Source organism: Rhincodon typus, chromosome 1 (genome assembly GCF_021869965.1).
Source record: "Rhincodon typus isolate 14 chromosome 1, sRhiTyp1.1, whole genome shotgun sequence".
Taxonomy (NCBI): Eukaryota; Metazoa; Chordata; class Chondrichthyes; order Orectolobiformes; family Rhincodontidae; genus Rhincodon; species Rhincodon typus.
The window spans coordinates 69,954,668-69,968,265 of NC_063332.1; the positions used below are offsets into that span (position 1 = coordinate 69,954,668).

At 38.7% G+C, this 13,598-nt stretch overlaps 1 protein-coding gene across 1 annotated transcript in view; it reads left to right on the top strand.

Annotated features, from left to right (window-relative positions):
- Window positions 1–999: 999 nt before the first annotated feature.
- The window catches only part of fgl1 (fibrinogen-like 1), a 25,921-nt gene continuing 13,322 nt past the window's right edge, over window positions 1,000–13,598 (top strand). The window contains exons 1-5 of the mRNA XM_020532817.2: window positions 1,000–1,106; window positions 1,248–1,326; window positions 2,766–2,949; window positions 10,227–10,386; window positions 13,392–13,489. Coding sequence (XP_020388406.1) covers window positions 1,258–1,326; window positions 2,766–2,949; window positions 10,227–10,386; window positions 13,392–13,489 — 511 coding nt within the window. The 5' untranslated portion in view covers window positions 1,000–1,106; window positions 1,248–1,257. The remainder of the gene's footprint in view (window positions 1,107–1,247; window positions 1,327–2,765; window positions 2,950–10,226; window positions 10,387–13,391; window positions 13,490–13,598) is intronic.

Sequence of the window (13,598 nt, forward strand, 5' to 3'; positions counted from 1 at the left end):
CAAAAGCCTTCTCTTATTTTAATCCATTTCACACAGCCGACATATTTCTCTGTATCATTCTCCTTTGCACACTCACCCAACACATTTTATAGTGTAATTTATTTCATGAATTACTATGTGGTGGCGAACTTCACTTTGCCACAACAGTTTGGGTAGGTTTTTTTCACAAAGAACAGGGATGATGCTGAGTCTGAGTTGATAGGGATAGGAGTTGGATAGCAGAGTTTTGACATGGACAATCTCTAATGACTGGTGGTAAAGGAGTAAGGCATGGACAGTGTCCCCATTCTACAGACCTTGCTAAGAATTGTAGAATCAGAGAATTTTGCAGGACAGAAGGAGGCCATTCAAGCCATTGTGTCTGCATTGGCTCCCGAAAGAACTACTCAGCTAGTCCCACTTTCCAGCCCTTCTCTGTAGCCCTCTAACTTACAAGAACTGTTACAAGAAGTTGTAAGCATGGTTAGAAGTTTGACCTGCCATTTTGCAAACCTGCTGATCTCATCCTAAGGTGGTGGACGAGATCATTTTACCATTCCGACAATATCGTCCATGCCCGACTGGGCACACAAGTAGGCCTGCGCTGGCCTGGCATTGAAAGGTGAGAGTGAGACACTGCCCCTTATTGAGCTAATTATACTCTTAAAAATCCTCACCGTTTTGGTATAAATTGGTCAAAATTATTTATTTTCATTTCTTAATTTTGTTTTAAATGTCATGATTCGGCCACAGATGTTCCCCTGTTTACCTTTACCACCCATCTGGCGAAGCACAAAGGTTGAGCACCACAGCAATTGTAAAGTCTAATTCATTCCAGAAAGTATAAACCTGTGTTGCCGTTTTTTCTTCTAAAAAAAAATCACATCAGCTCCAGCTATCTGTGCACTGGGATATGTTCCTAATTTTGTTTTGCTTGTGGTCACCCTCAAGTTTCCTTGGCTCTGCTGATCAGTGTTTTCTTTTGACAACGGTCTTGGGAAAGATTCCTGCCCACTGAGTCACCAGAGATAAAATCAAAAACACTGAAAGCAGCTGAAGCTAAAACTCTCAGTTCCCCGCGCCTTGGAGCTCACAGGAGTTATCTTACTTCCATTGTCAGAAACGAAGTAAGTGTTACATCTTTGTTCTTTGAATACTTATTCGGTATATTTTGATTGTTACCATATAATAAAGCTAAAGTCTTAGTCTCGTGATAATGGTGAGCTGGGACTAATGTATTTCTCTCTTAATGTTGTGTTTACTAACAGAAGTTGTAAAATGCAGCGAGTCTCAGTTTGCGTGTGTTCCCTCTTGGTCTGTATCTTGTTGCTGGGCTGCAGTCGCGCGGTAAGTGAGCACAATGTGATGGGAAGTGGTTGCATGCTACACTTCTCGTTTCCGAGAGACTTCAAACTCAAGCGTGGCAATCGGAAAGCAAAATACACCGCTCACAACTTATTTATTGTATTTATTGGTTAGTCCATAAAACGTCTATGATACTAAAACGAAGTTGCGTTGCAAAACCTTCTCATAACACAGTGAGAGAATGTGAGTGAAAAAAAAAACTGGGCCAGATGTTTTCTATTGTATTTCTGACCTCGGCCTGCCTCCACCGCCTACACCCCCAACCTTCTCCCATCTCACAACTTATGTGAACTTTGCACTTGTTATAATCACTGATGGAGCTGCAGTGAATGATTCACTCCTGATAGCTTACTGCTTTCAGAAGCAGAACTGGCAAGAGAGCAACATTTCTGTTGAGGAATTGTAAGTACTTTGGGGGGAAACAGCTGCCCAAGTGTCAATTTTGTTTTAATGACCAAGTCACTGAAAGGAGCCAATCTGGTTTCAGCTCACGTTGCTGTGTTGTCTACTCCAGGCTGCTATTTTGACAGAAAATTGCATACATTCTGAGATATCTTATCAGTTTAGTACATTGATTCTGGCAATGCCCTTTTCTAAGTTCTAAAATTTTATTTTTCTTGGCAACATTTAGATCAGGAAAGGAATGGTAAATTAAGGTTGGAGAAACTCCCCGATGACTCTCACCTCAAATCGCCTTTTCCTGTTATACCGGGAGCCCATGTAATTACAAAGGGAGAACTTCGCAAAGTTAACATGAGGTTTACAGCTGTTTGATATTACATTTAAAAGTAGTAATATAGACAATTTAGATAAATATCCAAAGCATTGATAGAGACGAGAACATAGTATCAAACTGTTCATTCAAATTTTTGCATTTATGATCTATGAACAATTAATTCAAGATTCAGAATTAAAAGATGTTAGATTAATATAGCTGTGCAAAGTAGTTTGCTTATATCTATTTCAATTAAAATTAAATCTGAAGATAAAAACACATGACAAAGAATTTATTGTCCTTTATGGCACTTCCAAATTTTGATTTTGGAATGTAAGTGAACATGTTTTGTAGCACACATAAACACATTCCAGTTGTATTTTACCTGTAATGTGATGTGACATCACTTATGTTTCCAGATGTTAGCATAGTCTGCACTTCTTATGTCAGCACTGTTATTTCTGCATAAAGGTTGACTGATTTGGTAGTATAAACTAATGCAAACATCTGGTGCTGGTAGGAATTTAGTGCAAGAAAGCGGCCTTTGATTTAAAAGGAGTAGACAATGTTCCAGATTTAGCATCCAAAATATGTTTCCGTCTACTTGATAATTTCCTGTGGCAATTTGAGCACGGAAATATTTCAGAATTTTCTTGGGAGATTGTTTTGAAGGTGCATATTCTGAAGAGCTTATTTGATTCCACAGACACCAGTTGACTGTCAACAGGAACAAGAACGACTGAGAGCTCAGGTGAAAGCTCTGGAATTACAGATTAAAAGGCAGCAACTACAGATTCAGCAGCTCTTAAATGAAAGGGAAAATGTGCATGACACCAGTGCTTCAGAAGATGGTGCTACTAATGATCTCGGAGGAAGAAATCTCTTTGCAGGTCACACATAATTTAGTTTTAACCCTAACATTTCTACAAGCATGAAGTTACTTTGACAGTCACCAAGATGACAAAACACAAATGTTTAAAGTCACTGTGATTTTAAAAAAAACACAAACTTTGAAAAGAAACAAACAGAAAAATACTAGAAATGCACAAAGCAGTCAGAAAAGAATGAAAATACCAGTATGTTTTACATCAAGCTTGTCATCAGTTTACTAACATCTGGGCACAGAATTAGCAACCTGTTTAAAATTTCCTTGGGCCATCTAATTAAATTGTGTTTGAATTTGAAGACTCAATCAATACACTTTCTTTCCAAATATATTGAAACTCTTAAGTAAAATCCATTTATGAGTGAACATTCGTCTGTTACACATTGTAACATTACAGAACATTTAATTGAATAAGCTAGTTAATGCGTAAGAGATTTTTTAATTGTTGGCTGAGACATATAAGAACGAGGTGGTTACGTTGTATTTGTAATAATCACTGGTTAGATTAGAGCTAGAGGACTGCATACAGCATTAGTCACACACCTTATAGAAAGGATGTGATCACATAAGAAATTTATTATGGAAAAAAACCAAAAAACTGCAGATACTAGAAATCAGAAACAAAAACAGAAATTGCTGGGAAAGCTCAGCAGGTCTGGCAGCATCTGTGGAGAGAAAGCAGAGTTAGCTTTCTGAAGAAGAGTCAATGGACCTGAAGCGTTAACTCTGCTTTCTCTCCACAAATTTATAATGAAATTGCCAAGTCTGGAGAATGTTAGCTTGGATAGGTTGCAATTGTTTTGTTTGGAAAAGTGGAGACTGAGAGGTGAATAAAATTCTGATCAGCCTGGAGAGACTGGATTGAAAGGATCAACTCTCCCTAGCAAAGCAGTTAATAATAGGGGTATAGTGAAGGTTTAAAGGGAATTGAAAAAAAAATTACCTAGACCATTGTGAAGTCTGGAACTTACTGCCCGGGAGGTTGGTGATGGCAAAAACACTTGTTACATTTTTTTTAAAAACTGCTTTAATATGCTGTAATGTTCAAAGCTAGAATGCAGGAGTCACTGGAGCTCTTTTGCAGCAGACAGACACAATTGGTCAATGTTTCTCTGTTTCTAAATATTAACCTGCAACCTACTGTAAGTTGAAAGAATGAAAATGTTCCCACTGGACATTCTTAATACAAGTCAGATTGCATTTTCCCTCCATACTAACCAATATCTTCTTCTAAGATCTTCCAATATCTAAGTAACATCTTGCTCTGTAAGAGACATGGAGACTGGATTTAAAGCTTTTATCATAGCAATAAGAATTCAGCACATACATAAATAACATTAGATGCTAATTGTAGAGAAAGATTCAGTATTGAATGATACAAGGTATCAGACATAAGATAATGTAATGGAATGGTAGTGTAATGCTAGCGTTACTAAGAATAGTAATCCTGATACCCCAGACTGTTATTTTAAAGACACAAGTTCACCATAGGAGTTGGTGGAGTTCAAATTTAATCAATAACTCAATCTGGAATAAAAAGACTCCTAGTAATGACCATGAAACTACTCGACGGTTAGGAAAGAAAGTCTAGGATTCTCACAGACCCTGTCTTGCATGTACTCCAGACTCACAACAATGTACTGGATTCGCACTCACCTTTTGAAATTGGCTAGCAAGACAATTCATATCAAACTGTGTCAGAAAAGTCAAATAAGAATAAAGTTGTATGGAGCGCCTAGCATCAAACTATACACTGACAATGACAAATGCAAACACCTGCCCATTGCCCCCTGAAGAAGTGGTTTCAGACTGATATAGATAGGTTGAGTGAGTGGGCAAGAATCTGGCATATGGAGTAAATGTGGGAAAATCTGAAGTTTTTTTTAATTTGGCTGGAAAACTGAGCACCCAGTTATTACTTAAATTGAGAATGACTGTTGAGTTCTGAGATGCAGAGGAATTTAGGTGTTCTTGTGCTAAGTCACAAAAAGTTAGCATACAGGTATACATGTTACAAAAAGGCAAATAGGATGCTATTCTTCTATACAAGACAAATTTAACATAATTCTGAGAATGCTATGCTTCAATGATACAGGACATTGGTAAGGTTATATCTCAAATACTTTGCGGTGCTTTAGTCTCCTTATTTAAAAAAGATGTTAGTACATAAGAGGAAATTTCAGAGAGGTTTACAAGATTGATATCTGGATTGAGTAGATTATCTCATGAGGATCAGTTGGACAGATTGGACTTGTTTCTGCTGGAAGAATCACAGGTGACTTGTTTTAAGTGAATAAGATCCTGAATCGTCTTGACAAGGTGGACATGGAAAGATGTTTTCTCTTGTGGTGGAGTCCAGAATTCAGGTGCATTATTTTGAAATTTGGGGTCCTCTTCTCAGGACACAGGACAGGAGAATATTTTTCTCTCAGCAGATTGTGCAACTTCAAAACTCTCTGCCTCAGAATGTAGTGGAGGCAGGGTTATAAAATATTTTAAAGACAGAGACAGATTGATTCTTGTCAGGAAGGGGAATCAGGGTTATTGGGGTGTAGATGGGATGAGAAATTTGAAAATCAAATGGATCAGTCATGATGTAATTAAATGTCAGAACAAGCTTGAGGTTCAAATAGTCTACTTCTGCTCCCACTTTGTATTTTCACATGTACTTCCTACTCATTCTCATCATGTGGAATACCATTTGGAAGAAGAATTAAACATAGCATCATGACTGACTGAACTGGCCAAGCCCTGAAAGACATACCTGCCAGAATCTAGGCCAGCAGCAGGTGGGAAGAAAAAAATTGCTGCCCTCCCTATCACCGTTTACCTGTCCATTTTCCATGACAGACATGGAAGGAATGACCACTACATCATTCTTGTGCAGTCAAAGCCACTGTCTTCACACTGATGATACTGCCCATCACATTGTACGGCATTTCTTAAATGGTTCAGTCCTTCACTGTTACTAGGTCAAAATTCAGCTAGCCATGGGATCAATCCTGGTTTCAATGAGAAATGTAGGAAAGCATACCAGAGAAGTACCAGTAAAAGCCGGCAAAGCCACTGCACAGAATTACATGCATGCTAAACAGCAAAAGAAACATACAAACATAATCCTGGGATAGATCAAAGTTCTGCAGTTCAGCTACATCCAGTTGAGAATGGTGGTGGATAATTAAGTAACTGGAGGAGGAGATGCCAAAATCATCCCCATTCTTAATGAAGGCACATTAGTGCAAAAGATAATACTAAAGCCTTGGAACTACCTACCTCAAAAAGTGTCAATAGACATTCCATCTCAGCGTCATCCTGAAATCCCCTGCATTATAGATGCCAGTCTTTAACAATTTGATTGACTTTATGTAAATCAAGCCATGATGGAGGACATTGGATATTGCAAAGGCTGTGGGAGCTGATAGCATCCTAGTTGTGGTATGAAACATTGCAGAACTTCAACATTAGCTATGCCCTGAGGCAAGCTGTTCCAGTGCAACTATAACACAGCTATTTACCTGACAATGTTGAAACTTGCCTAGCTAGGTCTCCTGTCTACAAAAAGGAGGACCAATCAAATTCAGCAAATTACCACCTCATTACTTCTTTTCTGATCATCAGCAAAATGATGGATAGTGTAATTGACAGTGCAATTAACCAGGCCCAAGGAAGGAGGGTGCACAAGTTCAATCACCAGGGTCAGTATTTTTAACAGGACCCAGGTTTAACCAATCAGAACAAGGTCACCCCTACTCACCAGAAGAACAAAATTAGTGAGGAGTTTCTCTTCTGATCAAAGATTCTGTATCTCTCATTCTCCTCCTATCACAGGATATCTATCTCCCACATTTGCTGCTGCTAGGCTCAACTGAGACAGAACCAGCCTGCGATTGCAGCAGCAACTTGGAAGTTAAATTACGGTGGTGAGCCAGTCACTGGGTTTGCTGTTGGCTGGCTTGGGCCTTGGGGGTGCCCTGCATGGATCTAGGACTGAGAGGTTGCTGTTAGCTGAGTTCAGGGGTGCTGTCTGTACATGGATGGGGGCGAAGCTGGAAGGAGGAGGCTTCAAGGGGTGGTGGGGGGAAAGAAAGGAAGAGGCTGCAAGAGAGAAGGAGAAGAAGGAGGCTGCCATGTAGGAGAGAAGAAAGAACCTGCTCTGTGATACAGGAAGGGGAAGGAGGGGACTGGAAAGCGGCGGGCAGAGGAGGAGGCTGCAAAGAGAGAACTTTCAGCAGTGGAATACTCAACTACTTAGGGACCAGAAAAGGCTTGAAATCACTAAGGTAATTAATTGCTGGAAAAATAAATATGGAATCTCTAAACTAAAGCTGTATTAAATCAGGAGATCATATTTGTAGAAATATTTACTGGATGCTATTATAATTAGTCCTGTTTAATGTTAAATTTAATTCTACAGTTGAGACATGAGATGCAGTAAAAATATTGCAAGTGCCTGGTTAAAATATACCAAAGTTATGCACATGTGATGGAATGGCTTTATCTATGATCTCACTGGTTTGCAGAGGAGTGTTGAGGATGATGGTTTTATTTGTACAGAAGTATCTGTGAGTTATTTTGATAAAAAATATCTTGTTTGCTAATGCCTGTTGTCTTTGCCAATTTAAATATTGTGCTGTCTAGGAAATCAATGCTTTTTTGTGTTGTTCTAAGTTTAATAGAGGATTAATAATTGTTCTAATTTGGGTTTCTGTGTGAGTCAAGTACAGAAAACATTGTTATTATATGACTGCCTCACCAAAGAAATGAATTAGTGAGAGTGAAGCCCCTGCAAATCAAAAAGTAGCCTCCCCAGATTATAAGGATAATCTTATGAAGAGCACTCGATTCATGATTCTGTATAAAGCCATGTTGAAAGAATTGGTTGCATAATATGAATGACCATGTTGTATGCGATTGTCCAACAAAGAGATGATAAAGTTGGTCATACGAAACCCTGAGCTTTCAATGGGCATTATAAATAAAGGCTTGGAGTGAAAATGTAAAGATGTTTTGCTGAACTTATATGAACAGTTTGATTCCACTGTGACTGTGGAAGAATGCTATGGCTTTATAGAAGATTCAGAAGAGATTTTCTGGAATGCCTAAAGGAATGAGGGATTACACAGAAGCTGAGTTTGTTCTCTGAGCCAAGAGGTCTGTGTGGAGTTGCTGGAGGTGTATAAAATTATGAAGGGTTGAGATAGGGTAGAGGGGAGACACTCTTTCCAAAGGGTGAGGGATCGATAAACAGACGGACATTTGTTGATAAATGAGCCAAAGGCAACACATGGAAGAAATTTTACACAAGCAGTGATGATGTGGAGGTGCCAGCATTGGACTGAGTTGGACAAGGTCAAAAGTCACACGACACCAGGTTATAGGCCAACACGTTTATTTGAACACAGAAGCTATTGGAGCATTGCCCCTTCCTCACGTGTAATGAGAGAGGAAGTATCAAGACACAAAACTTATAAGTAAAAGATTAAAGGTTTATATAACTGATGTGAATATATTTAATAACCCTAACTTGGCCGGCTGACTCCATCCTGTTAAATCCTTAATCAGTTAGAAAGGAGATGCATGCTTCAATTGATTAATGTGCAACTATCGAATTTCTTTCAAGTCAATGTCCCGAGATAACTAAACGTTTTATCAATGAATGCAAGAGGTGACATCTCAGGTCAAACAATGCCTTCTGGTGTGAGATAACAAGGCATAGAGCTGGATGAACACAGCAGGCCAAGCAGCATCATAGGAGCAGGAAGGCTGACGGCACCTTCTGGTGTGAGGCCTTGTTTATAAACTGTCTGTGTTTTAATGTGGAGTCAGACTGGTTTTATTTCCCAATCAGAAATTCAGAAAATGCCCCACTGATGTCCACAAATTGTGTACTTCTTGAACAAGATAGAGTGTATCTGAAAATACAAATCTGCAAATGCAAATTCAACCCATAGATTTATAGGTCTGCATGTGCGCGTGCGCGGGTGTGTGTGTGTGCATGTATGCACATCTGAAAGAGAGAGAGAGTGTGTGTGTGTGTGTGTGAGAGAGAGAGATAGAGAGTGTTTAGTGTAGTGGGGTCACCTGTAGTGTGACATGAACCCAGGATCAAGGCTGAGGCTGTCCTCATGGGTACCACACCTGGCTATCAGCCTCTGCACAATGACTCTGTGTTATTGTGTATCCCGAAGTCCACCTTGGAGGACATTTACCTGAAGATCCAAGGCCAAATTCCCTTGACCGCTAAAATGTTCCCCCACTGGGGGAGAACATCCCTGTCTGGCAAACACAAAAGAAAATCGTTATAGTTGTTCAAGGACAATCATCTCAGCTCCAGGATATCTCTGCAGGAGTTCCTCAGGGGAATTCCCAGCATTTGCAACTGTCTTCTCAATGACCTTCTGCCCATCAGAAGATCAGAAATGAGAATTTCTGCTGTTGGTAGTACAATGTTTGGTATCATTTGCACTTCCTCAAATACCGAAACAGTTTTGCCCACATGCAGCAAGATCATCTACAAGACACAAGTCAGGAATGTGTTAATTTCCACATGCCTGGATGACTACAGCTCCATCAACACTCAAGAAGTTAACCAAGAGAAATCAGACTGCTTTATTGGCATTCCATGAACAACCTTAAAAATTAATTCCCCATCCCATGGAAGACAATGACTGCTGTCTGATTCATAAATGTCCTTCAGGGAACGAAGTTTGCCATCCTTACCTGGTTTGGTCTCCATGTGACTCCAGGTCTATAGCAAGAAAGCTGACTCTTAACTGCCGTCTGTTATGGCGCTAGCAAGTTACTCATTTCAAGGGCAATTAGGCATGGGCAACAAATGCTGGCCTTGACAGTGATGCCCACATCCCATGAAAGAATAACTTCTAGAAAAAAAATTAAATGTTGGTTTGTTCGCAATGCCCATATTCCATAAATGAATAAAGAAACAAATAAGGTACTTAGGCTTTTGAGCATGTATTATCTCAAACCACTGTAATCAGGTTCACACTGTAAACATTCCAGCCCTTTGCAGGTTATGCTCAATGGAGTTGTGATTAAGTAGATTATTACTTCCCTTTCAGGAATGAATCCTGTCTAATTCCCCCCACTGGGAGACTTTCTCTGCTCTTGCCACCCCTTCAACTCCAACTGTTCCAATTGTCTTTCCTGTTGCCTATTTTCTGTCCTTCTCCCTATTCCCCTATACTCATTCCTGTATCCTTCAACCTCCTCCTTGGCAGTAATGTTAACTGATGAAATTCTGAAATTTTATTTTTCATAAAGACTGTGCAGAGATCTACACCAGTGGGGCTAGATGGAGTAAGTTTTACAGAATTCAGCCATTGTCATCTCCCACAAGCTTCAAGGTGTACTGTGATATGACAGATGGTGGTGGCTGGACTGTCATCCAGAGACGGACTGATGGCAGTGAAAACTTTGACAGGTTTGGTATTATTTTAAACTAACAACATTACATACACATCTTTAACATGATTGAACAAATTTAATCTGATGCAAAAAAGATTTCAAAAGAATAAATAAATAATAAAATCTGCATTTGATCACTGTATTCAATGAATGGAGGACAATGCTCATAATCCTGCTGAATCTAACCTTTAGAAAAAAACTCAAATACCATTGACCCTTCCTTTGGTAGAAGCTTTCAAAATTCTTTCCGTAATTATGACAATTCAATTTTCCATCAAAACTTGCTTCAACCTGATGTTGCTGTTCTCAGAAATTGACGTTTGCATCTGTTACTAAACACTCTCGATCTTTCATAGTTCATAGGAGTAAATTTTTTCTTACAATGTGTTGCTTTGACATAGCAACCTCTTGAACAAATTACAACTGTTTTTGTGAAAAGGATGTAAGCATTTGAAATTTACTGAAAATTTAACTGACATTAAAATTCAGTACTCAAAACATAGGACTGGATTTCATGGGTCCCTTGTGATAGAAACTTACTCTGAAGAGTCAGACAAGGGTCTTCTTACTGACAGAACCACATTGACAGAACCTCCTCACACAGAGAGCTAGCTGCCCTGTGGTAATGTAATGGTTGTCATCTGGAGGAAGTCTTGCCTCAGAGTTGACATTCTAATTGGTCAGCAGCAGCGCTAAAGATCCATCAATGACAGTGTTACTACATGAAGAAGAGGAACTAATGCAGGCTAGACTATGGCTAATTCCTGGGTATCACCAGGGAGAAGGCGGCAGACTCAAAGGGATGAGGAGGATAGGGTACTCAGTTTGAAAGGCTTGGAGAGGGTATGTTAAGTAGGGGAGGGGGGTGCGTGCAATTCCCCAAGGATTCCCTCATCCAACACCAGCCATGCAATAAAAACTGCTGGGTTATCCACTTAGATTTGATCCCCTCCTGCAATGAGAAAGGAAACAACAGAGTGGGATGAGGCATTTAATTGGCCATGAATTAACCACAAAACGGTTGATGCATCCACAAGTCCTATAAAATACATCAGGTTCTGGTTGGACAGGCATTGAGCAGGCATGGACATGTACTGCATTTTACACGCCACCTTGTCTTCAAACACACTGGTAAGGAATGTAATATCAACCCATAGAATCGCTTGTTAACTTGCACAAAATTACTTTTCATTGAAGTGTAACAATTCAACAATTGAAATCTCTACAAAGATATAACTTCTGTGGATTTTGTAGCAGATATTGCAATGGGAAAATCCTCTGCCAAATAATTAGAGCTTTTAATAATAAAAAGCGTGACACACTATTACCTTTCACTTCCACACTATTGGTATGATATGAGATGTGTGCTTTATGACGGAAAGTCATAAATAAATGAAGAACACTTTGCTGAACACTAAACAAATGTTGTCTGATTTGATCTTAAAGAATATCATTCATCCATTCTTATCAATGTCTGTTTGAAGGTAAGCCATTCAAATTTATCCTGCTGAACTCCAATCATCATGTGAATAGTGCAATTCCTTAATAATTGCTGGGTCAAAATCCTGGAACGCTCTAACCAATAGCACTGTGAATGTAGCTTTATCACACGGACCACAGAAATTCACGAAGGTAGTTCACTGTCATCAGCACCTTCTCCAAGCCAATTAAAAGTGGCAACAGTGCCACATCCTGTAAATATAAGACTATTTATGAAAAAGGTGCCTCTGAAACTGGCAGTTACACATAATGGATTCTTGGAGATTAGAAATAAAAAAAACATGCAGACCACTGTGATCTGTCAAGTCAACCCCAGTGAAAATATACATCTTAATTTATGTAGTAAATGGTGGGGTTTCAACCCGTGAAATATATATTATTTATACTGAAGAAATAACTCAATAAAAACAGGTGACTCTACACATTTGATTGTTTAATCTGCCGGTGAATCTGCGTTAGGCATTACTATTGGCCCTTAGAATGGCAAAAGTCAAAATGGCCAATTAAAATTCTCTTTTACGGGTGTATTGGCATTTTTAAATGCACTGGCATTAATTACTTTGTTTACTTTAAAGTATCAATTGATGTGAAAGCATCAGCCAAGTTTAATGATTGTACCGGTACATTTGAATCAGCTTCTAGATTTGAAAATGCTTCTAGATAATTGCTCCTAACATTGAAAACTTGAAGAAATTAACAAAAATAAATGCATACTTTTTTTCCAATGTTTTTTAATAATTAATTTTTATAGAACGCTTGAGTCACCTTCTAAGCCAAATAGTTGACACCTAAAATTAAAATATTTATGTTTGGCTGCTTTATTTTCATCAGAAAGTGTTCATCATTGCCACCAGTGAAGCTCCTTGCAACACAACCCTGCAGCACTCTTGAAGATAGCAATCTGCTACACTCCGCTCAACTTCCCCCCCCAACCTCTGTAGCTGCAATTAAAGGGGCACTGTAAATAGCCCAGAATTGTAAACAAACCCCCGAGTCCCAATGTTTATTCTCCAAATTCCCACCTCCCTTACGAAAATTGTATTTACATTCCCAAGCCTATGATTTTTAAAAATGTGTGCATTTTTTCTAGGATGTTACTTTTCCAGGTAATTATTCAGTTGATGAGGTGTTTCCATTTCTAATGAATTATGGATATTCAGGATGATGAATAATGGATGTTGGTGTATATTTAATAATGGATTTGCTTAGATCAAATTAATAATACATGCATATTCTTGTCAAGGTGGAAGAAATCCAAGACCATCAATAGCAATTGAGCTCATCAGCATTTGGTTACATAATCATGCTTTGTACTAAATAATTTTTCACAATTTACTTCAGGTTTGGTTTATGGTCCTCAGCATTAGATTTTAGAGAAATCAATCAATGCCGTTTTAAAGTATCCTCAGATGAGGAGTCCATCAATGGCTTCCATTCCTGGATACTTCATTCTTATACATACTTATGTATTTACTTCTCAAAAAAATGAAATATAATACATTGCTTCTTTTTTAAATCAAGAGTCTGGTCTGATTACAAGGATGGCTTTGGAAACTTTCAATCTGCCAATGGAGAACATTGGATTGGAAATGATAACTTGAATCACCTTACATCACAGGGTAAGTATTCCAATATCTTTGTATATAATGAGCTGTACTATTTTCTAGCTGAAACATAAATTGATCTGAAATAACAAGGTGTAGAGCTGGATGAACGGAGCAGGCCAAG